Source organism: Arachis stenosperma, chromosome 2, assembly GCF_014773155.1.
Source record: "Arachis stenosperma cultivar V10309 chromosome 2, arast.V10309.gnm1.PFL2, whole genome shotgun sequence".
Lineage (NCBI taxonomy): Eukaryota > Viridiplantae > Streptophyta > Magnoliopsida > Fabales > Fabaceae > Arachis > Arachis stenosperma.
Window position 1 is genome coordinate 57,548,483 of NC_080378.1, and position 26,980 is coordinate 57,575,462.

Below are 26,980 nucleotides of genomic sequence, written 5' to 3' on the forward strand. Positions count from 1 at the left end.
CTCAATTTTAGCCAGAAATTACCTGAAATCACAGAAAAACACACGAACTCATAGTAAAGTCCAGAAATGTGAATTTAACATAAAAACTAATGAAAACATTCCTAAAAGTAGCTTGAACTTACTAAAAACTACCTAAAAACAATGCCAAAAAGCGTATAAATTATCCGCTCATCAATCACTCGTTCACTCTACAAGTAAGAATAGTTGCTAGATTTATTGCAAAATAATCCCCTAGGGTGAAAATTGATCCTGAAACCTGTTGTACAAAATAGTATGCATTAAAATTAGTCTAATATGTTAGACTATTGATACTTAACATAGCATAATCATCATAAAGCTAAAAATAATGGTATTTAGAATCACAGAAATGGAAAAGGTATAATTATTCTAGAAATTTCTATAGTTTCACTAAATTTCAATTAATTTTCTATGGTTTAAAAGTTCGTAATCAAGTTCTTAAATCAAAATTTTCGATTAGATACTTGCAGCTTAAACATTTCTAATTAAGTCCCTGTATTGTACAAATGTTTTAAGAATTGTCCTATATTAGCAATTTATGTGTTCTGCTACATTAGATAAAAATATGGAAACAATCTCCTTTTTTAATGTGATAAGGATCCGTAGAAAACTATGCCAGGATAAAGGAAAAAAAGAATATCTAGAACAAGATGAACATAATGAAAAAAATTAGCATAAACTCTGTTAACGAAACAATAATCAAAAGTTAAATACACTGCAATGACTGGCCAAAATATAAAATCCTCAGTTCATGATTATCACTTAAACATTCATAGTGGTCATTGATGCATACAATGTTCAGTACAGAAAATATTTTATTTTTACAAGAAATTATCCAATCAACAATTAAATTAAAATGGGATATGAAGGAGTATAATTGTTATTTTAAAATGGAATATGAAGAATTAAAGACTGCTCAAACGGATAAAGGATTGAACGCTTCGGTTGATCACAGTCACACACATGCAAAAAAATTAAACCCTAATATACAGAAATTCTATCATCATTAACAATCATAATCAACCACATTCTCCCAAAGTTTTACTGATCAAGTAGGGTGAAAAAAATGAAAAACACCACACAACCAACATTTTCATAAAAACAGAGCACGATAGTTGAAAGCATCAATTTTGTTACTAACCTGTTTTTCAAAAGATGACTTCCAGGTAATTAATCTTCACAATGGGGGTAGAAAGAAGTAAGAAAAGCTTCAAAGCTCTATTACTGTGACATCCATAGTGCTTCTCTGACGGGAAGGAAAACGAGAGGAAGTGGAGAAAGAGAAAGGGTCAACTCAGTCTCACCTTTGGAGTGGTTAGTGTTTAGATTTTCATTTAACCCCTTCCTAAGGGATACGACGTCGTTTCTAACAATTTCGGCGCCAACAGTAAAACGGCGTCGTTTTGAGACTGCCAGGTGTCATTTAAATTTGCCAGGTCAGCTCTCCGGTGACGGAAAATGCCAGAAGGGCCAAATTGAGGCTCGAGTTAAAATTTCAGGGTACATTTAGAGTCAATTGAAACTTTGAGAGCTAAATTGAGTCAGAGGTCAAATTTCAGGGGCCAATTTGAGTAGTAACTCGGAGAAATAATCTCAATAATTTATTTTTTCTTTATATAAAAGCACATATTTACTTATTTATTTTTTTACAGGTTTAATTACTCTGTTGGTTTCTATAATTTCGCAAAATTTTTAATTAGGTCCTTATACATTTTTTCCTTTTAATTGAGTCCTTGCACCAAATTTTTTTTTTAATTGGGTTCCTATTTTTTTTCTTTTATTTGGGTCCCTGTACTAATTTTTTTTAGTTGGGTCCCTATAAAATTAAGCCAATTACTGTCAAGAATGATCAAATTGAAAAAAAATTTGGTGCAGGGACCAATTAAAAGAAAGAAAAGTATAGAGACCTAATTAAAAATTTCGCAAAACTATAAGAACCAACATAATAATTAAACCTTTTTTAAATTAGTTAAATATGCTCTAAAATTTTTATATGAAAAAAAATATTAAAAACATACAAATTAATATTAACCATTCTAAATTTTTTATATAATTATTTTTTGTAATTAGATTAAATATTAATATAATAAAAGAATATTAACCATTCAATTCGTGCAACGTGCGAACAATTTTGTTATTCATATATGAACTCCTTTGCGCATAGATTAAGAAAAAAATAAAATAGATTTATGAAACAATATGCGCGAAGAACGAAAAATATACTGAGAAAATATTTTGATTAATTAATTTCAACTTTACATAATATTTAATTTATCTTTTTATTTTAAATTTAGTTAAAATGTATTTCAAAGGTTACCATTTAAAAAAATTATTAAAAAAATATAAATTAATATAAACTAAAATATTAAAGAATATTAACTATATTAATTTTTTTATACTCTAAGTAAATTAATTCTTTTAATAAATATATATTAATATTTATATAAACAAATTATATATAAATATAATAAAGTAGATTAAGTGCATGACATATATATAGTGCAGAATATATACTAAGAGTCTAATAATATAATTAAATGTCATTTAATATTCGTTATTTGTGTAATTACAATATAAACCATTTATACGTTAAGTTTTAATTTTTTTTTCTTTAGGTTGTATGATAGTAACAAAGTGTAATCACATTTATTTTAACATAAACATAATAGCTTTTACATTTAAGTGAAATCTGCTAATATAAACTACAAAAATAATAAAATTATTTAGGCCTATAAAAAGCAGATGATGAAACAATCTTATACATTATACAATTGATTTTTATATACGAAAACTTTTCCAAATTAAAAATAACTATTAATATTAATAAAAAAGTAAAAGTAAAATTTTATAATTGATTAATATTTAGCCTGTGCGGCGCGAGTCTTACACTAGTTTTTATTAAGTGTGGACAATGTAAACACCAACATCTAAAACATGGCCATTCTCATAAACAAAAGCTCTAAGCCTCTAACTAGAGGCTCGCCGGTCACTATATAGCCAAAGGTTGTTTGGATAAATAACTTAATTAAGTTTTTTTTAAATAATTTAAATAATAAAGATTTATATTAAAAGTAACTTATAAATAAATTATTTTGTGTTTAGTTTTTTAGTTTTAAAAGTGTTTATTTAAAAAAAATGTGATAAAAAATTTTTTATTATGAAAAAAATTATTTTTTTAACTTTTCTTTAAGTATTTAAAAAAATTTTTAGAAGCTATAATTTAATTTTTAAAATTACACTAAATATTAATATTACTATTTTTTATAAATTAAAAATTAAAAAAAATAACTTTTAAAACTTTCCAAATGAACACAAAAACCACGGACCTAATAAGAGTACAAATACAATTGAAAGACTAAGAGACATGAAAGTGTGACACATTGTTACTATTATTAATGTGGTTTGAATTTGAAATTTTTAAATTTTAAATTTTTATTTTAAAAGGTAAAATATAATTTTTTATTTTTGAATGATTTTTTTTTTATATATTTTTTTTAATTCCACCTATGAAATAAATTATGAAAAATCACATGTTATCCTTTAAAGTAAAGTTCAAAATTTAAAAGATGTGACTTACGGGCCTTTTTTTTTTTAAACTTCCATCAAAACTATTGTTAAATGTTAATTGTTTTACTTTCTTTTCCTTCAATTATAGAAAACCCCAAAATATTGAATGAATTCTTTATTTTAATCTGTATAATAGAGTGTCCTTTATTATAAAAATTAATCATTTTCAATAATTTTCTTACTAAATCCTTTTTTAATACTTAAATCTCTTTAATGGTTCTTTAAGACTAATTTTCCTTATTAACTAAGAAGGTGGACTAATGCCATGGTTTATTGATAGAGTAGGTTTAGGATATACAAATTTGACTGACATATGAACAAGGAAGCATGAATCTACAAAGATTAATTTTGCAGCAACATGTTATAGATGATATTTTCTGCTACAGCAATAACCTGCAGAACCTTGAGACCGAAAAGTTGAAAGAAGAAAACGACAAATGGAACGAATCGTGTAATGGCTACATTGAGTAACATCAGCACCAACTTCTATTAAGCCATCATTATCTTTTTCTCGCCGCTCTTGCTTCGGAATGCTGATAACAACGAGAATGATCGCGAAGCTGCACAAGAATTTTCTCATGCCCACCTTCAGAATATTGACAACAGAAAACAACAACAAAAAAGGAAAGAGAAAGCAATGCTTACACTTCTGAGGCGTTACGCTGGTCGATGGTGCTTCGTCGCGCGACATCAAAGTAACTAAGACAACAACATAGAAAGAAATGATTATTAACTTGAGCATATTAATCAAATTCTTATGGTACATATTTATGCGGGTAAACCACCAAATACATCCGAATTATCTTGGCCTTCACAAAAATATCCTGAATTTCGACCAAAATGTCCTTAAATAATTTAAAAACGTAGGTCAAAATCTCACATGACAAACAGAAAGTTCTGTATGCCACATCACTTTTTTCTGTCAATGTAGAACTTCTTAATTCACGGATGTATATTTTCGTCATGTTTTTAAAATAACAAAATTTGAAGACATTCTTCTCAGCAACAAATTAATTTGGATACATTTTTTGGGGTTTACCCTATTTAAGCAGTAAGTTGTGCTAGCCACAAATAGTTAGTTAACCCTAACTCTAGTTAAAAGTTTGTTAGCTAGATTAGTTAGGTTACTGCTTCTGTTACAGCTGTAAAACCCTAACTCTGTCAAGTGGGAACTCTCATCTACCATTCTCACAAAAGCTAACAATTTTCTGAATTTCTGACGTTGCAAGAAAGTCGTTACTGTGTCGTTATAGAAGGAGCAGGAAGAATCTTTCTGTAACCCAGATTCAAAAGATTGGTGGGCAAATACATGTTTCATAGGATACATGAATAGCAGAACCATTCAAAGGCTTTTCTTATAAGATGTTACACTGTAAAGTCATAATCATGATTGTTCAATACTATAGATTGGTTCTTGTTACAAACAACAACAACAAGAAAGCCTTGTCCCACTAAGTGGGGAGATTGGTTCTTGTTAAGAGGCATAAAAGGAGAGAGAGAGTTCATGAAACTGGTTTATGTAGACACCGAATTAAAAACACAGATATGAAGAATATACAGAGAAATAAAAAATAATTAATGTATGAGAAGGGTATCTTTAAGAAAGTATATCCGTGCACTAAAGTCAAAACCCTTTCCAGTTTCCAATAGTAAAATAAATTTTTGCTCCATCTAAGGGTCTGCCGCTGGCCAATGAATTGCTTCATGCATAAGGCGGAATTCAAACCCCTGACACTTGTTTAAGTGGACAAGTGAGCTGACCAATCGACCAACCCAAGTTGGTTGGCACTCAAAAGATTTTAATTCTTACAAAATAGTCCTTGAATGAAAAAGGCTGGCCACCCAAAAGTTTGACAAACTTAGTTAAATATTGGGGACCCCAAATGATCACATATGTTTGATCATTCTCATTGGGGGCCCATGAATGCCTTTCTTTCATTCAGATGCTATTTTGATGAAATTAGCATCTTTTGAATAACAAAATGGTGATTTATCCTTTAAGAGTAGGCTTCAATGGCAAAAGATGAGGGGGAAAAGGACAGTGTAGGCCAATATTGTGTTTTTATGTTTTATCACAGAGAAGATGTCCATCAATTCATTTAGGTATTGTCAAATTTGAACTAACTGATTGAACCTCACAATTTTTGTCCCTTAAAAGACACCCCAAAGTTGTATTAGCTCTAAAGGTACTGTCAGCTTTGGACCTCATGATTTGTCCCTACGGGTACATCAAAGTTGTTATGTGCTGTTTAGCTTTGAATTCGGATCTTCAAAGTGGTAGTGCACTATATATTAGAAAGTGCTTTACGAATATGGTATCTATCTACCAATAATACATTAATGTAGGTCTCCATTAGGAGCAAGTTACCTTGGTTTGGGGAACTATTAGTTCCGGCATTGTTTGCCTGAGAACCATCAACACTGCCAGTATCTGCTTCCATGTTGGGTCCAGAAGGCAAGCTATGATTTTTTCTTCTAAACTTTAACAGCCCTCTCAAACCTTTCGGTGATTCCTTTACTGGCTTCTCAATCACTTCGGGAATCTTCTCAAGCATTGAGTTTCTGGAATCAGACACACGTGCTCTAAACGTTTCCATACCAATTGATGTTGATGCAGTCTCCAAGCGTGTTGGAAGTGCTTTACCCTGCTCAGAATCCCGTGGACAACTGTCTTCTGAACAAGAAACTCGGGCAGATGGGGCATGATAAGGTTCCTCAGCAGTACAAATGCTAGATGATTTTGAAGGTTTGCTCTCTGTGTTATCTCTTTTATCCTGATTTTTGGAATATAAGACATTTAAATTTAGAGAAATGAAGAATTGCTCCCATGATATTTATAGAAGATAAATCAAATTAAAATTTTCTTCACCATACAGTTAAAATACCTAAAAGTAACATATCCTATCTGAAATTCAAAAGAAAATATAAGCAAATTTCCAATTGTCATAAAATTGAACATAAGCTGCTCTTCTATACACACTTTCTGCATTGAATTGTAAATTTAAATTGAGTAAGAAATTCTACAAAGTATGTGTTGATATTATGATGCCACATCCACAGTTACTATTGCTTAGCAAACTTAAATTATTGGAAAATGTTAGCTACAGTTTCGATCCTCATATATATAATAACACAATAAAATCAAGGAATCTTCTTGGCTGGATAAGTTGATTGTAATATTCATCATATTTACTATTCATCTATTCAGAACCATGCTCATGAGGTCATGATCATGCTTATGAAAATTCTGTTCAAACTACTTATGAAAGTTTAACATTATGAAATCTACTAAATTACTAATTAGACATACCTCTGTAGGTTGCAAGAGTGATTGGTTCTCTGAGCTTTCTATATCTACTATATCAGTGCTCAATGGTAAAATTGGAGTAACAAGAGCATAACTTGACACCGTCTCAGCTTTATCCATTACTCTATCATTGTCATATTGTCTCCTTGATGGCACGGGTTTATTTTCAGACTTCTTGTTACTAAAATCAGGGGCACGTGGTTTTTCATACTCAAGCATCACAACAGTCTTCTCAATTATGGGATTGTCATCTCCATCATCATTGGGTGAATTGTGAATTTCATTTTTCCTCATCATGGTTCCTGCTGTATTCATAGAAGACTTAATACCATTCAGCTTCTGTGTCTTCTCTGTACTTGATGATCTGTTTTGGACACTATCACTTGCATTAGAAGTTCTGATTTTAAGTTCCGGGAGGGCTGCAGTCTTGCTTTTATCATGGTTCACAATAGCAGAAATCTTTCTGCTTTCGGTCACATTAACTGCCTTGGTCTTTGCTGTTGTCCTAGTGCCACTGTTATGTGTTTCAACTGAGGGACTCGGACGAATAGTACTCATTTTAGGTTCTGACAATCTTCTACTTCGTTGCAAAGAATTCTGACGAATGGTACCCATTTTAGGTTCTGACAATCTTCTAATTTGTGCCGATGAAGACTGAGGAATGGTGCTGATTTTGGGTTCCGACAATGTTCTTATCCGTGCCAAAGAAGTCTGATGAATATTAGTCATTTTAGGTTCGGACAATCTTCTACTTTGCACCACTGTTGACTTGGTATGAATTCTACCATCAATCCCCTTTTCCTTCTTAGAATCAGGCAGAGAAGGAGCTGACCGGCTTAATTTGTTTGTAGCTGAGTAGCTTCCACCATTTAATTTGCTGGTTTTTGAGACCTCGGGGGAAATATTGCATCCAATGGAAGCAATTCTGAATCTTTGAAAGGGAGAGGATGATCTTGGCTCAGAATCACTAAATTTTGAGCTTGGTGAAAGCTTTGGCGGAAGCTTTGTGGTGGTTACTTTTGATGGCACTGGTGATTTAGCAGTGACGGTGCTACTCCTAGCAGCAATTCTCTTTTGCCTCTCCATCTTTAAAGCTTCTATGCGTTTTCTGTCTTCCTCTTCCTATTTATTTATAATTAAACAAAAAGAGTTGAGAAACAGATGAACATCCTTAGAAAACATGGTTATCCCATCAATCTAAATGAAAACATACTAAAAGAATTGCTGACTCTAGAATATGGTGTCAATGATCATGGCTTGAGCCTTTAATTATATCATTGTGTAACATAAACATTATATGGAAGGGAAATATAATTTAAGTACCCTCTCTTTCTTCGTTTTCTGGAGATCAGCTTTGTAGCTTCTAAGTCTTTCAGCTCGTGCTCGTGCATCATCCAATGGACTCGGTTTATTCGTTTTTCCTCTCCTAATTGGGCCAACACTTGATTTCTTCTCCTTATTCAACATCTTAGATCCTGGTTTGGTTTGAGCCAATGCCACTTTGTTCTTATCTTGTGAAGCACGCCCTTTTGGTTGGGCCCGCATTTCATATTCTAATAGAGGGCCATAACCCATCAAACCCTTTTCTGTCCCCCGTTCAGGCATCATGTTCAATTCATCTGGCTCACAGGAAAGGTTTTCTTTCTTCTTATGCACCTTTGGGAACTCCGAGTCCATGTCCATAGCATTTCTCTCACCACTAACTCCAACCGACCTAGAGTTCACTATATAGGAGTCATCACTATCATCATGGAACAACCTCCTTTCCAACTTATTGTTTGAAAAACTGTGTCCGTTGATAGATATCATATCTGAAAAAGACTTTGCATTACCAGACACACTTTCTTGTTTATTAACAATGAAATCCTCATTCGCAGCCCTCCTATAACCATTCTTCCTTCCAGAAGTTTCTTGAGAATGTACATCGTCCACAGACCTGCCACTACCAGTTTGACTTGCCCTTCTGGATAACAACAAATCACCATCAGTTGACGTAGCCATGCGCATTGATCCCTTGCTAATGGTGTGCATATCTACACCATTACCTCCTTGAATTTCACACATATCCCTCTCACCAAAATCTAAGGGATCGTTGACACCAATCTGTTTCTTTCTCCTGATATGATCTACCTTTTCAAACATGCCTTGGTCAACGGCATGTCTATCTTCATCTACATCTCTCAATAACAAATTTTGGAATGCTTGCCAATGTCCTCCTTCTGCTTCCTTATCACCACAGTCTGCAGCATCATCCCTATCATACGAACTCAATTTCTTCAAAGATTCCTCATTACTAATTCCTCTTACTCTTGTAGCCTTTGCAGATTCCTCAGTCTCTTCATCAGCTTCAGAAGCAGAAGCTGAAGCCCGTTCTGCGTTTGTTACGTAATTGATGTTCCGGATGATCACCATACCAGACTTCTGTCTACTCGATCGGCTAGCTTTCTTTCGTTGATCTCCAGTCCGAGAACTTCCCCTTTCCATATTCATTTCATCCTGAAACATTGAAAATTCTGCATTCAAAGCATCCGATTCATTATTATAGTTTCCATTATCCATAGAATGCCTTCTGTGTCCCATATTTTGATCAGCATTTAATCTCTTAGCCTCTGGCTGCAAAAATGAGTTGTTTGCTGGATAGGTCTGATAGTAGGGGATGCCTTGCACTGGATACGGCTGAAAAGCTTGTAAGGAACCTGGGAGAGAATGAACGGGCCAAGGCGGAAAACCATTATGTGGAAACTGGACATGAACATTATCTTGGAGACCTTCTGTTGCTCGTTGATCAGCTGAAAAATTAACTGAAAAAATGCACAAACAAGAATCTCAGGGCATTTAAAGGAAACAAGAAACCAGATTTCAAGAACTTTCCCAAGTTGGTCAGAATAAATTCTTCCATCTATAGACCACAATAACCAAACACTTCTAAGAATTGAAAAATCCTTGGCACCAAATTTGCAGATATTGCCCACAGCATCTAAAATGCCACCAATTTACCCAGCCAAAGCCACTATACTATTGAATAACTTCCACATGACCCTCGCTCTCAAATGTCCACAATGGATCCTCCTCCACTGATTTTCTATTCTTAATCCACTCGGAGGTCACTAATAATAATGATTTCGACGACATCTACATTCTTTGAGCATCTGCTTATTATATTCAGAAGAATGACTCTTGAAGATTCAAAGGAACGGTTAAGTTCAAATACGAGTATGCATGGCATGTGTTTGTGCATGTAATAAAGTGTGATGACTAATGACTAATACGCATTCAGTCAGGTACAATATCATGCATGAATTTTACGAGTTCAAAATGTGTTAGAGAAGGTACCAGAATTTGTTTTCCCATTACTTCCTGACTCCAATTCAGTATGGGATTTAGTGGTAGTATTGGAAAGTATAATGCTTGATGCATTTGTAGCAAAGAAGTCTGTACGATTAGGTGTAACTTCACCAGCTTCAATTTCAAGCCATTGGTCACTTTCATGTTTTCTTTTCCATAAAGCCTTAAATCTTCTACATGCATCCCTGAAATATTGCAAGATTTAGCATTAGCAAGACCATTATGTATGTTTAAGACCAAAGAAATTTAGTTCTTACATCAAGCGTGACGCTTCAAAGCATTCAGCAAATGACATTAAAGCTGGCAGGCAGTCAATGTCGAAACCAGCAGCAAAAGCACGTGCAAATGCCATTCCTTGCTCTTTCTGCAGCATTGACTTACGTGTCACCAGGACTTTCAAAATCTGACCTCTATTGCAAAACAATGAAAACAACCATGAATATGAACTGGCTTCTAAACAACCTGTTTTACACAGTCACTCAGACTATTATAACAAACAAAGCTGCAAAATACATTATGTTCAGCAGCTGAACTCTATCCAGAAATGCTTGAGTGATGACATCCTTCAAGGGTGCTAAGCCAGGCAAAGATACCCGAAGAAATTGATTAGCCGGAGGTTTAATTCATGTATTAACAAATGTTTCAAAGTCTTAATACAAAGGGAGGAATTCACAGCCAAACTGAGCTTTAATTTGAAATATAAGATAGTGAATAAGTATACAGAACTAACTTTTGATTAGCCAACATTAGCCAATTTTTTTTCTTTATTGTAAAATTTATTTTTCACCCCACATTATTTAGAAGGTTTAGGGTTTAGAATTTAGGTTTCAGAATGTATAATTTACGGTTTAGGGTTTAAAATTTAGAATTTAGAATTTAGTATTAAAAAATTGGCTAATATTGACTGAAAAATTTGGCTCCCTAGTTGAACTCTAAGATAATATATAAACAGCTATCCTGAAACCTTAAGAGATGCCATCCTTCAAGAATGCCAAGTCAGGGCTAAAAATCATTAGGAAAATTTTCTACCCATTTTGTAATGAATTGCATACAAAAGATGAAAAAGCATTTGAAGAGATATAGAATTTACTTTGACTCTGCTTTTGTCCTTCCATTTGCTTCAGTTCCCTCTGTAACGGACTGGCAGATATACACAGACTTATTATGATAAGATGATAATAATCGGGAAGGAAATTAAGGAACTCAAGATCTACTAACCTCATAAATTATAATTGATTTCTCTGCATTAATGTCATTGCCTGCATAGAGCACTCAAGTTCTTTTAGTTTAAAAAAACAATAAATTTCAGCAAAAAATTGTGATAGAACACTTGTTATTTCGGTAGTACCTTCAACACTTTCCACTTTTTTCATTTGTTCGTCTTCCAACTGCAAAAATACAAAATAACCTTAGCAGATCTTTGATTGCAGTCATCAAATTTGAAACCATGTTAACTATTTACATACCGTGCTAATCCCAATACAATTATTTCCTTGAATTGCTATTGCCTCTTCAATTTGTAAGACTTCAGACTCTAAATTATACACACGTTCCAATATCTCAGGAGTGTTCACAAAGCGAACAAACCTACAGGAGCAGAGAAAAATCAGTTCAGCATTCTCATTTATATGAAAATTAATTATCACCTAGAAGAAGTTGTAAAGGGTAAAAACTTTAGTACTCCAACTGTCTACAAGTCACTAGATATATTTAACTTTCAAAAGCATGATTTCAGTGCCATTTCTTCACAACTTCCCTCTCCTTTAGAAAGAGTAAGAACATAGATATAAATGGAAATCTTGATCTATAGGTTATAACAAATAGAAAGGAAAAAAGAGTCTCTAAAGATGGCGGCATTGCAGATCCACGCTAGGCACTAGATTGTTTAAATGAATGATCCAATCTCAAATTCAATAAATGGAGCGACAGGACTCCGGAAAACCTTTCAACAGTTCCCTTGGTAAACCAGGCGGCATCACTGCCGCAGTCGGGCACAAGAACAATGGAATAACCACCCTTGCTAATTTGATCCTGAGCAACCTTCAAGTGGGATAGAAATGGATTGAGCAAACCCGACGCAACCTTCTCCTTCTTTCCATTCGTGATTATAACCAAGTCAAACCTGATTCAAAGAAAAGTTAACTAAAGCAACTAGTCAGGTTGCAAATACTATTCATTGTTTTGAGTGAGCTTCCCGCGGACTAATTAATAACATAAACTTCTAAAGAAACAAAATAAATTCATCAGAAAAAGCATGTTTCTTAAACTGAAATTCTAGTACACTTAAGCTTATCGGCAACATTGCTAGTACATCAATATCTACATAACTTCACTTCTGATCACATTTCAGCCACATAATTTTATCAATAATATGGAGGCTCCAATTAAAATAAATCACTATAGTTTATAGAAAAAATGAACTAGACCACTTAATCACAGTCCCTAAATCGTTACTTTAAGACTAGCACGTATCCTAACTTTTTAGTAAAAAATGAAAAATAAAAATCTAACTTACTATAACTTCATTGTTTAATTTCTTTCTTGGCTGAAGAAGTGGCACAAATAGAACCCCAACAAGAAGTAAAATAAATAAATAAATAAATTTGATGAAATGGCTCTTTACCTGGTTCTAGTTGGTGTGAGCTGAAACACAGCTGAATCCAACTTTGTTGAAGAGTTCATTGTCATTGTGACAAAGAAGAAGAAAACAAAAAGAAAAAGAAAAAAAGAGCTACTTGGTTTTCTCAGGGATCACACATAAGTTTTCAAAAAACTAAAGCTAAGATCAAATAATAGCCATTCCCAAAGGGTTTAGAAAAAAAATAATAATAATAAAAAAATTAACCCCCACAAAAAGATTATGCAGTCCCAAAATGGGTTTTGATTTCAGTGACTGAAAAAGACAAGCTTTTCAAAAAAAAAAAAGTTATCTGAGTAAACTTGAGGAAGAAAGTGAAAGTGATGAGAAGAAGGAACACCAATGGGTTCTGGGTTTTGTGTATGAGACAGGATCCAAGTTTGTGGTGTTCTTCTTCTTTGGATTCCAACACCAACCAGGGACCATTACCATTATTCAATCTTCTGCTACTACTACACTATTATTATTATCATCCGAGAGTGAGGGACTGCGGGGCAATATTTTTAAGCTTCAGGTCGGAATAACTGAAAAGACTGAGGGTATATTAGGAAATTCGTTTAAATTGACAAGCGGCACCTAGTGTCAGTGTCAGACAGACGGGAGAAACACATGTATTATCGCCATGAAACGTTCATATTTGTTGCGAGAAGTTACGTCATTGCCCTTCAGGTTTTCATTAATTCTAACCGGATTCTCGCTACTTTAATTAATGCTTTCTTTTAATAAATAAAAAAAATCATATTTATCTTTTTAGTTAAAATTCAATTTTTTTTTATCGTTTTAGATAGTATTTTTTTGTTTTACAGTAAGATACTATAATACGGTCAAAAGCTACATAATTGAAGAAAAGCGTTATAGTGCGTTCGCTGCTAGCACTGTAGCAACGACACAAATCTCGACCCATTGCATAGATTTTGCCTTTGATAGAGCTGGATAATATAAGATTCTTTTAGCTATCAAATTTCTTTATTTGATTGAATTTAATTATTAATTTAAATTATATTCATCTAATTTTTAAGTTAAAATTTATAATTTAAATTATTTTAATTATTTAAATAAAAAAAATGCTAAGAGCAGCAGATTTTGTGAGTTGTAGCAATCAATTAGTTATTAATAGTGTATTTAATAATGTGAGATTTTATTTAATGGTGAAGAATCACTCATTTTTGTTTTGCTCGCTAAATGCTAGCCAAATTTTAACAAATCTACTAATCCCTAAACTTTTCCTTTAGATAATTTTAAAATTTTAAATTATATATATTTTTAATTTAAAAATTTTAATTGTTAATTTTTTTAAATTAAATATTTAATTTATCATATGAATAGAATAATAATATTGTAGTTAAATAATACACGTCTCCCACATATACTAGTTGAGCCATTCTTCTATTGTGCTGCAGCAATGCGTTGTGGTTTCTTACTTTATTTTGCAACATATAATTATAGAATGCTCAAAACAGTAAAAATTAAAAAAAAAAACGAATTAAACGAATAAATATGATTTTTTATTTAAAAAAGAGCCGCACAAATAATTGTGTTGAAGTTTGTGTAGTAAGTATACAATTTTTTTCATTATTTTTTCCATCATGATGGGATGGATCAAATGATTCTTTAATATAGTGATTAAAAAAATCAATTTAGGTTGGTTGAATAGTTAAATTACTTGTCTGCTTAAATAAGTATCAAAAATATCTTATATGACTGTTACAATTCAATGATATAATTTGGCATTATACGTTACAAATCGGCTTAATGAGTCATAACTCGTCCTAACGGCACAATTTATAACAAAACGCCAAGCAGAGTATTATAACAGCTGAATGCAATATGATTGCCTTTTAATACAAATAATCATGACCAATAAAATGGAAAAAACACCTCTTCCTATGTAAAGAAGGTAAAGTATTTTCTCTAGACACATTGAATTCAAAATACTAACTTAAGCATCGGAGTGCTTTTGCAAGTACCCAGCCCCCATTTTCGCTTGTTCTCTCTACAAACGTGATACATCCTCGGACAAAAAAGCTCGGACCTCCAGGACTTAATAGTTCGGCATTAAAAGTTATACTTCGGTACGACTATCAAGAGTTGAGTTTCCCCCAAGATATTCATAAAAGAACAATTGGCACCCACCGTGGGGCCGAAGATATAGATCTTTTCTTTTTTCGGCCTTAGTGCTTCTACATTCGCCCATGGCTGATCTACCACCACCTACACCGTCCAAACTTCTCCGGATGGTAACAGAGTTACAACAAGCCAACTAGCATATGTGATAGGCAAGAATTTACACCGGTTCGAAATTCCACAAAATATTTCCGTTGTTAGTATAGTCCAAACCGACAACCAATTCTTGCATCAAATTAAAAATTGGTTTTGTCACGAGTACAAACCCCAAATGAAAATTAACCGAAGTATTTAAACTCCGGGTCGTCTCACAAGAAATTTCAATGAAGTGAATGATTATTGGCTATGAAGTACTATGGGGGGTTTGATTGATAAAGGGGCAAGAATTTAAATGACAAGAAAAGTAAATTGAACTAGAAATTAAATGGGCAATAGAAGTAAATCAAGCAAGCAATTAAAGAAAGCAAGTAATAAAGAGAGACATTCATGGCAAGGGTTGAGAATATAGGCTTTCTATCCTAGTCATATAATGATTAATTCATCTTATTTAGTCAACTCCAACAATTGGAAGAAGGTATCTTGTCATCTTCACATAGGGAGAACGTCAAACAAGACTAGTTAATCATACCACAATAATAACAAGAATTTATCTTATTACGTCATCCCCGATGATGGAGGAAGGTATCATATTATCCTCACACTCGAAGAAAGTCTAATAAGACTAGCTAATCTCAATCCAAAAGTCCTAATCAACTTACTAATTGAATTAGCAAAAGATTAGCGTCAATGAAAATGATACTAGCTAACAACTCTAGATCACCAACATAGATTGGGTTTTCATGACTCAAGATGGCCTAATTACTCTTTCCAAGCCAAGAATGTTCAAAATCTACTCTAACATCCAACCAAGCATTTTGTCAAACACTTGGTGGGTATGAAATGAAAGCATGGTAAAAGTGCAAGAATAATAAATATACCAACTACCAATTGCAAGAAAAGTAAATTCACAACTCAAATCAACAATAAAAGAATATCAAACATTAAATTGCATTAAAAGTGATTCAAATCCAACATGAGCATTCATGAACATAAAAGAGGTGTAAAAGTAAAATTAACAAGAGAACCAAGAGAATTAGTGTAGTAGAACAAGAAATTGTAGAAGAAACAAGATGAATAAAGTAATCAAATCTAGATCTAAGAGAAATTAACCTAATCCTAACGTAATTCTAGAGAGAAGATGGAGCTTCTCTCTCTAGAAACTAACCTACATGATGCAAGACTACAAACAATTGCTCCCCTCTTTGCTCTAGCTTGAATTCTGCATGAAATAGCTTCAGAAGTGAGTTGAAATGGGCCTGGGCAGCTCAGAAATCGCCCCCAGTGTTTTGCCTTTAAGTGGGTCACATGCGAGCATCAACGCGTACGTGTCATGTACGCGTTCACGCCGTTTGGCAATTTCTCTATCCACGCGTACGCGCCATGTACGCGTACGCGTCGCCATGCGACGTCACTTCTGCGCGCGCGCGCCTTGTACGCGTGCGCGTCCTTTGATGTATTACGAATCCTTGTTTCCTCATGTATTCTCCACTTTGCATGCTTTTCTCTTCACTTCTTCCATCCAATACTTGCCTTATGGACTTGAAATCACTAAGAAACACATCAAGACATTGAATAGAATTAAGGTGAATCAAAATCACCAATTTAAGGGCCTAGAAAGCATGTTTTTACACTTAAGCACAAAATCGGGAAGAATTATAAAACCATGCTATTTCATTGAATAAATGTGGGAAAATGTGATAAAATCCCCCGAAATAAGCACAAGATAAACCATAAAATTGGGGTTTATCAAACCTCCCTACACTTAAACTAAGCATCTCCTCATGCTAAACTCAAGAAAGAAGCAAAGGGTATCAACATTTATTCAATGCAAACTACCTAAATGCAACCTATCTACATGCAATCCATCTAAATGAATGCAACTACTTGGTCAAAATATGTCAACTTCCAAGAATTAAATTGAATTAAATTATCGAAATATTTTACAAACTTGCAAGAATAGATGATCATGGGTGGAAACATGTAATTGAGCAATCGAATCCTCACCGGATGTGTATCCGCTCTAGTCACTCAAGTGTATGGGGTTGATTCAATCAATTCTCCCCTAATCATACTTTCCAAGATTTGTTTTTTATCTAACAATCGACAATTATTTCATGCATGCATACAAATATCATGAGGGCTTTCCCATAGGTTGTAACGAGGCTAGGGTCAAGGTAGGGTTATATATGGTCAAGTAAGCTCGAAATTTGAATCTTTGATTAACTTAAACTTCCCACCTAACCTATATAACAACCTATACAATTCTAAACAAACCTAACTACCCATTCTTCACTTTTTCACACACTCATGCATTCTATTTTTGACCACCACACATATGCATTGATTATTATTGAACTTTTAATTTGGAGCATTTTGTCCACTTTTTATTGCTTGTCTTTTTCTTTCTTTTTCTATTTTTTTCTTTTGATATATATATTTTTTGTTTTGTATTATTTATTATTTTTTTCTCTTTTTTTTTTTGCAATAAGGTATATACAAAAGTATCAATGCATATGGCTTTACATTTAATTAACACATGAGTATGTACCCAATTTCCAAAATTTTGACAAAAATACAAAAAATACACTTTCATCCCAACCAATGTTCCCAACTTTCCCAAACTTGAATGATAAGTACTCTCACCAGCCTAAGCTAATCAAAGATCCAAACAAGGGACATTTATTGTTTTTCGCTCTAGGCTTGTAATGTGCTAAACTTAAGAATAAGTGGGTTAAGCATAGACTCAAAATTGGTTATAATGGAAGACTAAAGGTAGGTTATTTGGGTAAGTGAGCTATTTGAAACAATGGTCTCAATCATATAAATGCATGTATACATAGAATAATGGACATATAGAATCAAACAAATCAAAGATTACAATCATAGAAAGATAATAATGCACACAAGAATGAAAATAAGTGGTTATATGATGTAACCACACAATTAGGCTCGAATCTCACATGCTTGTGTTCTTAGCTCAAAAACATGATCCACAAAATATATAATTCAAGAAAGTTCTAAATTTTTTTTCAATCAATTGGGGTGCCCTATAGGTAAATTTCTTGAAAAATTTCATTATTTTGACTAAGTTTACTATATACATATGCAATGCAGGAAAATGCAACTGAAATCCTAAAATGAAATGCAAAAAGTGTTGGGATTAGAAACTTGTTACCCAAAAATGTCGAGTGGTCGAACGACTCCCCACACTTAAAAGTTTGCACCATCCTCGGTGCACTCAAAGATGAGCAAAAGGGATACGGCGACTTTCCTAGTTGCTACCTTCAGCTGGTAGGTCAACCAATGCTGCGTGTTCTTCTTCCGCTTCCGTTTTGCTTATGGTGCATTATTCATGAAAAATAGAAAATAACACCGTAAGAAGAGAAAACATAAAAGCAAGGAAGCATAAATTGTTGGAATGAGGTGAATCACTAGAATGGAGTGAGTGGGTTAATATGACATTGATGAAAAATAAGTGTGTGGGTCCTAACTTGCATGCGGTTTAGAACTCACACCCTAGTTTTTAGGAACCATGTCACAATTATACAAAAGAAAACACACATTTCACTCATTCTAGTGTGCTTGAAGTATTTCAAAAGACTTATAGGGTAAGTCAACCAAACAAGTAGTAAAGAAGCATAAAAGTATTCAAGCAAACAATCAAGCAATTGTGAAATTGGATAGTGACATTGATCGATGTGCAAGTAAACTTGGTGAACAAAATGGTATATGAAACTCACACAACAATCAATGACACATATTGGCATTGTTGCAACACCTAAGTGACATAGAAGTGAAACACATGGATGACATAACTTGGCGTTGAACGCCAAGTACATGCTGCTGTCTGGAGTTAAACGCCAGAAAAACGTCATGATCCGGAGTTGAACGCCCAAAACACGTCATAACTTGGAGTTTAACTCCAAGTAAAGCCTCTACTCGTGGATAGCTTTAGTCTCAGCCCCAGCACACACCAAGTGGGCCCCAGAATTGGATTTCTGCACCAATTATCTTAGTTTATTCATATTCTGTAAACCTAGGTTACTAGTTTACTATTTAAACAACTTTTAGAGAATTATTTTGTACCTCATGACATTTTCAGATCTGAATTACATACTTTTTGACGGCATGAGTCTCTAAACTCCATTGTTGGGGGTGAGGAGCTCTGCAGCGTCTTGATGAATTAATACAATTACTTTGTTTTCCATTCAACACGCTTGTTCTTATCTAAGATGTTCATTCGCGCTTAATTATGGAGAAGGTGATGATCCGTGACACTCATCACCTTCCTCAATCCATGAACGTGTGCCTGACAACCACCTCCGTTCTACATCAGATTGAATGAGTATCTCTTAGATTCCTTAATCAGAATCTTCGTGGTATAAGCCGGATTGATGGCGGCATTCATGAGAGTCCGGAAAGTCTAAACCTTGTCCGTGGTATTCCGAGTAGGATTCTGTGATTGAATGACTGTGACGAGCTTCAAACTCCTAAAGGCTGGGCATTAGTGACAGACGCAAAAGAATCAATGGATTCTATTCCAACCTGATTGAGAACCGACAGATGATTAGCCGTGCTGTGACAGAGCATAGGAACGTTTTCACTGAGAGGATGGGAGGTAGCCATTGACAACGGTGACACCCTACATAGAGCTTGCCATGGAAAGGACTTTGCGTGTGGAGAAGGATTTCAAGGAAGAGTTGAAGTTCAGAGGACAAAGCATCTCCAAAACTCCAACATATTTCTCATTATTGCACAACAAGTAACGCTATTATTCTCTTTTATTTTTCCAATCTAATAATTCCAACTGATAATTTTAATTAATATCCTGACTAAGATTAATAAAATAAACATAGCTTGCTTCAAACCAATAATCTCCGTGGGATCGACCCTTACTCACGTAAGGTATTACTTGGACGACCCAGTACACTTGCTGGTTAGTTGTGCGAAGCTGTGTTAAATAGTCCATTAATATTGGCCACACAATTTCGTGCACCAAGTTTTTGGCGCCGTTGCCGGGGATTGTTGAGTTTGAACAATTGAAGGCTTATTTTATTTCTTAGATTAGGAATAATTTATTTTTATTGCTATAGAGTCATTAAATCTTGATAGGATAGTTTCTTTTCAAAAATTTCTTTTCAAAATTTATTATTTTTCTTAATTGATTGCTAATTTTCGTGAGCTTTAGTGTCTTATTCTAAGTTTGGTGTTAATTGCATATTTTACAATTTTCTTTAAATTTTCGAACTTGTGTTCTTTGTTCTTCATTGATCTTCAAGTTGTTCTTGTTTATTTTTCTTGTTTGATCTTGAGTTTTTCTTGTTTTGTGTCTTTTCTTGTTTTTCTTGTGCTTTTTCAAAACATTAACTTTCAAAAATTATACTTTTATCCATAAAAATAACACATCTTTAAAATACGTTACATTTTTAGCTCAGTTGGTTATAGCGTGGGTTTATGTTCTTAACAATTGGGCACTTTCTTTTTAAAATCCTTTTTCAAAAATAATTTTTCTTGATTTAATCTTGTGCCAAACTTTAAGTTTGGTGTTTTCTTGTTAATCTTTTCATAATTTTTGAAAATTTTATTAAAGTTTTCTAAAAATTTTAAGTTTGGTGTTCTTCTTTTTGTTCTTGGTGTTCTTGTGAATCTTCAAGGTGTTCTTGAGTTTTTCTTGTGTCTTGATCTTAAAATTTTTAAGTTTGGTGTTCCTTGGTGTTTTCCCTCCAAAATTTTCGAAAATAAGGAGCATTAGATCTAAAAATTTGAAGTCTTGTGTCTTTTATGTGTTTTTCTCTTTCATCATAAAATTCAAAATTCAAAAAAAAAATAATAAATAAAATAAAATATCTTTTCTAACTAATTTTAAAACTACATTTTCGAAATTTTTTCTTATATAAAATTCAGATTTCAATTTCAAAATATTTCCAATTTCTTTTATTTATTTCGTTTTTTTTATTTTATTTTATAAGAATTAATTTTTATAAAATAAATAACATCAACATATATACCATCTCTTTTATTCCATCATGGAACTAAGGGGGAATGAACAGTCCAGGAGGACTCTGGGGTCATATGCTAACCCCACTACTGCTTCATATAGGAGTAGTATATGTATACCCTCCATTGGAGTTAGTAGCTTTGAGTTGAATCCTCAGCTCATTATCATGGTGCAGCAAAACTGTCAGTATTCTGGTCTTCCACATGAAGAACCTACAGAGTTTCTGGCACAATTTTTGCAAATTACTGACACAGTACATGATAAGGAAGTGGATCAGAATGTCTACAGATTATTACTATTTCCATTTGCTGTAAAAGATCAAGCTAAGAGGTGGTTAAATAACCAGCCTAAGAACAGCATAAAAACATGGAAGCAGTTGTCAGAAAAATTTCTGAATCACTATTTCCCTCCAAAACGGATGACACAGCTAAGGCTAAGCATCCAAGGCTTCAAACAAGGAGATAATGAATCTCTTTATGATGCCTGGGAGAGATACAGAGAGATGCTAAGAAAATGCCCCTCTGAAATGTTTTCAGAATGGGTGCAATTAGACATTTTCTACTATGGGCTTACAGAAAAAGCTCAGATTTCTCTAGACCACTCAGCTGGTGGATATATACATATGAGAAAAACAATTGAAGAAGCTCAATAGCTTATTGATACAGTTGCCAGAAATCAACATCTGTACCTAAGCAGTGAATCTTCCATGAAAGAAGAAGCTAAAATAGTAACTACTGAACTCAGTCCGGTGGATCAGGCTAATGAATTCAATCAGCAATTAGACTTTCTAACTCAGCAGCTAGCCGAATTCAAGGAAATATTACAGGAAACAAGAATGGCTAACAGGAATATGGAAGTACAATTAAAGCAGACAGAAAAGCAACTGTCAAAATAGATAACAGAAGAATGTCAAGCAGTTCAATTAAGAAGTGGAAAAACATTAAATACCTCACTTCAAAGCAGCAGGAAACCAAGAAATGAACAAATGGTTACTCAAAATCCCTCTGAGGACAGTCAGAGCCCAGAGAGGAATAAAACTGGCGCTGAACGCCCAGACCATGCTCATTCCTGGCGTTCAACGCCAGAAACAAGCATGAATCCGGCGTTGAACGCCCAAAGGGAGCATAGTTCTGGCGTTCAGACGCCAGTAACAAATAAGGAGGTGGCGTCTAACGCCACTCCAGCCTCCACCCCTGGCATTCAAATGCTAGTGGGGGATCAGTCACATACAAGTGCTGATAACAACCCTTCTAAAAAGGCTTCCCAACCCACTTCTGTAGGTAATAAACCTGCAGCAACTAAGGTTGAGGAATACAAAGCCAAAATGCCTTATCCTCAAAAACTCCGCCAAGCGGAACAGGATAAGCAATTTGCCCGCTTTGCAAACTATCTCAGGACTCTTGAAATAAAAATTCCGTTTGTAGAAGCACTTGAGCAAATACCCTCTTATGCTAAGTTCATGAAAGAGATCTTAAGTCATAAGAAGGATTGGAGGGAGACTGAAAAAGTTTACCTCACTGAAGAATGCAGTGCAGTCATTCTGAAAAGCTTACCTGGGAAGCTTAAAGATCCTGGGAGCTTTATGATACCATGCACATTAGAGGGTACTTGTACCAAGCAAGCTTTATGTGATCTTGGGGCAAGTATCAACCTAATACCTGCATCTACTATCAGAAAGCTTGGTTTAACTGAAGAAATCAAACCCACCAGGATATGTCTTCAACTTGCTGATGGCTCCATTAAATACCCATCAGGCGTGATTGAGGACATGATTGTCAAGTTTGGGCCATTTGCCTTTCCTACTGACTTTGTGGTGCTGGAAATGGAGGAGCACAAGAATGCAACTGTCATTCTAGGAAGACCTTTCCTAGCAACTGGCCGAACCCTCATTGACGTCCAAAAAGGGGAAGTAACCTTGAGAGTCAATGAGGAGGAGTTCAAGTTGAATGTTGTCAAAGCCATGCAACATCCAGACACCCCAAATGACTGCATGAGTGTTGATATTATTGACTCTCTGGTAAGAGAGGTCAATATGGCTGAGAGTCTCGAATCAGAGCTAGAGGACATCTTTAAGGATGTTTAGCCTGATCTAGAGGAATCAGAGAGAATAGTAGAACCTCTGAAAATCCCTCAGGAAGAGGAAAAACCTCCTAAACCCGAGCTCAAACCATTACCACCTTCCCTAAAATATGCATTCTTGGGAGAAGGTGATACCTTTCCTGTGATCATAAGCTCTACCTTAGAGCCACAGGAAGAGGAAGCACTAATTCAAGTGCTAAGGACACACAAGACAGCTCTTGGGTGGTCCATCAGTGATCTTAAGGGCATTAGCCCAGCTAGATGCATGCACAAGATCTTACTGGAGGGTGACGCCAAGCCAGTGGTTCAACCACAAAGGCGGCTGAATCCAGCCATGAAGGAAGTAGTGCAGAAAGAGGTCACTAAGTTACTAGAGGCTGGGATTATTTATCCTATTTTTGATAGCCCCTGGGTGAGCCCTGTCCAAGTCGTCCCTAAGAAAGGTGGCATGACAGTGGTTCATAATGAAAAAAATGAACTGGTTCCTACAAGAACAGTTACTGGGTGGCGTATGTGTATTGATTACAGAAGGCTCAATACAGCCACCAGAAAGGATCATTTTCCTTTACCATTCATAGACCAGATGCTAGAAAGACTAGCAGGTCATGAATACTACTGCTTCCTGGATGGATATTCAGGTTATAATCAAATTGCAGTAGATCCCCAGGATCAGGAGAAAACGGCATTCACATGCCCATCTGGAGTATTTGCATACAGAAGGATGCCATTTGGCCTGTGCAATGCACCTGCAACCTTTCAGAGGTGCATGCTCTCAATTTTCTCTGATATGGTGGAAAAATTTCTGGAAGTCTTCATGGATGACTTTTCAGTGTTTGGAGACTCATTCAGCTCCTGCCTTAACCATTTAGCACTTGTACTAAAGAGATGCCAAGAGACTAACCTGGTTTTAAACTGGGAGAAGTGTCACTTTATGGTGACTGAAGGAATTGTCCTTGGGCACAAAATCTCGAACAAGGGGATAGAGGTGGATCAAGCTAAGGTAGAGGTAATTGAAAAACTCCCACCACCTGCCAATGTTAAGGCAATCAGAAGCTTTCTGGGGCATGCAGGATTCTACAGGAGGTTTATAAAGGATTTTTCAAAAATCGCCAAACCTCTGAGCAACCTGCTAGCTGCTGACACGCCATTTATCTTTGATAAAGAGTGTCTGCAGGCATTTGAGACTCTGAAAGCTAAATTGGTTACAGCACCAATCATCTCTGCACCAGACTGGACATTACCATTTGAATTGATGTATGATGCCAGTGACCATGCCATTGGTGCAGTGTTGGGACAAAGGCATGACAAGCTTCTGCACGTCATTTACTATGCCAGCCATGTTCTAAATGACGCACAGAAGAATTACACAACCACAGAAAAAGAGCTACTTGCAGTGGTTTACGCCATTGACAAATTCAGATCCTATTTAGTAGGATCAAAAGTGATTGTGTATACAGATCATGCTGCTCTTAAATATCTACTCACAAAGCAGGATTCAAAACCCAGACTTATAAGATGGGTGCTGCTTCTACAAGAGTTTGATATAGAAATAAGAGACAGAAAAGGAACAGAGAATCAAGTAGCAGATCACCTGTCCCGAATAGAACCAGTAGAAGGGGCGTCCCTCCCTCTCACTGAGATCTCTGAAACCTTTCCGGATGAGCAACTCTTTGCCATCCAGGAAGTGCCATGGTTTGCAGACATTGCAAACTACAAGGCAGTGAGATTTATACCCAAAGAGTACAGTAGACAGCAAATAAAGAAGCTGATCACGGATGCAAAGTATTATCTTTGGGATGAGCCATATCTCTTGAAGAGATGTGCAGACGGAGTAATCCGTAGATGTGTGCCTAAGGAAGAAGCACAGAAGATCCTATGGCACTGCCATGGATCACAGTATGGAGGACATTTTGGAAGTGAGCGAACAGCCACAAGAGTCCTCCAATGTGGCTTCTACTGGCCTACTCTCTATAAAGACTCACGAGTGTATGTACTTAATTGTGACAATTGCCAAAGATCTGGCAATCTACCTCACAGTTACGCCATGCCTCAACAGGGAATCTTGGAGATTGAGTTGTTTGATGTATGGGGCATTGACTTCATGGGACCTTTCCCACTATCATACTCAAACACTTATATTCTGGTGGCAGTGGATTATGTATCCAAATGGGTGGAGGCTATTGCAACACCCACTAATGACACTAAAACAGTGTTAAAATTCCTCCAGAAACACATCTTCAGCAGATTTGGTATCCCTAGAGTATTAATCAGTGATGAGGGCACTCATTTCTGCAATAAACAGCTTTACTCTGCTCTGGTTCGTTATGGAGTTAGCCACAGGGTAGCTACTCCATATCACCCACAAACTAATGGGCAAGCTGAAGTCTCAAATAGAGAACTCAAAAGAATCCTGGAACGGACTGTAATTAACCGTAGAAGGGATTGGGCAAGAAGCTTGGATGATGCTCTGTGGGCATACAGAACAGCATTCAAGACCCCTATAGGGACCTCTCCATACCAGCTTGTGTATGGAAAGGCATGTCACTTGCCAGTGGAATTGGAACACAAGGCCTACTGGGCAACCAGATTCCTAAACCTTGATGCCAAGTTAGCTAGAGAAAAACGATTGCTCCAGTTAAATGAGCTAGAGGAATTTAGACTCAATGCTTTCGAGAATGCAAAGATTTACAACGAGAAAGCGAAAAGATGGCATGATAAGAAATTGTCATCCAGAGTCTTTGAGCTGGGGCAGAAAGTTCTGCTATTTAATTCCAGGCTCAAATTATTCCCCGGGAAATTAAAATCCCGGTGGAGAGGTCTATATGTAATCACAAACGTATCACCATATGGATACATAGAGCTTCAGGATAATGACTCTAACAAAAAGTTCATTGTTAATGGACAAAGAGTTAAACATTATCTTGAAGGTAATTTCGAGCAAGAATGCTCAAAACTGAGACTTAATTAAAGCTCAGTAATAGTCCAGCTAATGACATTAAAGAAGCGCTTGCTGGGAGGCAACCCAGCCAATCACAAAATTTAATTTTATTTGTTGATTTTTACAGGTATGGGTCAACATATCTTCAAGGTAACAAAGCAATTGATTGAATTCACAGAGTTAAAAGAGAAAATTGGAAGTTCACTGGCGAAAAAGGCCAGTAAGAAACATTTTGGGCGTTGAACGCCCAAAAGAAGCACCTACTGGGCGTTCAACGCCAGTAAGGGTAGCCATCTGGGCGTTAAACGCCAGAAAGGAGCATCTTCTGGGCGTTAAACGCCAGAAAGAAGCACCTTCTGGGCGTTTAACGCCAGATTGACAGCATCCTGGGCGTTCAGAAAAACGCCCAGTGACAAAGGACTTCCTGGCGTTCAACGCCAAAAAGATGCATCAGCTGGGCGTTGAACGCCCAGGAGAAGCAACATTTGGGCGTTAAACGCCCAAAACATGCAGCATTTGGGCGTTTAATGCCAGGATGGTGGGGAGGAGGTAAAATTCATTTTTCTTTACAAATTTTCTAAATTTTTATGTTTCAATTCATAATTTCTTGCATCAACATGTTTCAAAATGTCATCCTTCAAATCAAATTGGTTTTCTAAGAACCCTAATTTCTAAAATCCCTTTTTCAAAAATTTCAAATATATCTTAATCCATAAAAACAAATTATTTTTCAATCCAATCCAACTCTTTTAAAGTTTGTTTTCAAAACTCAATTATCTCTTTAAAATCTTTTTCAAAATTAAAAAAATTCAAATCTATCTTTTTAATTACTATTCATATCTTTCTCTTTTTAAACTATATCTTTTT

At 35.0% G+C, this 26,980-nt stretch overlaps 1 protein-coding gene across 1 annotated transcript; it reads right to left on the minus strand.

Moving 5' to 3' along the window:
* Positions 1 to 3,919: 3,919 nt before the first annotated feature.
* Positions 3,920 to 13,327, minus strand: LOC130961543 (COP1-interacting protein 7-like). The gene is made up of 13 exons (XM_057887482.1): positions 12,861 to 13,327; positions 12,180 to 12,359; positions 11,704 to 11,824; positions 11,586 to 11,625; positions 11,456 to 11,496; positions 11,328 to 11,377; positions 10,495 to 10,647; positions 10,226 to 10,422; positions 8,216 to 9,693; positions 6,896 to 8,014; positions 5,954 to 6,359; positions 4,231 to 4,284; positions 3,920 to 4,145 (listed from the first exon to the last, which is right to left on the minus strand). The coding sequence occupies exons 1-13, from the start codon at positions 12,923 to 12,925 to the stop codon at positions 4,075 to 4,077; spliced, it is 3,975 nt and encodes a 1,324-aa protein (XP_057743465.1). The 5' UTR covers positions 12,926 to 13,327; the 3' UTR covers positions 3,920 to 4,074.
* Between the last annotated feature and the right edge of the window lie 13,653 nt (positions 13,328 to 26,980).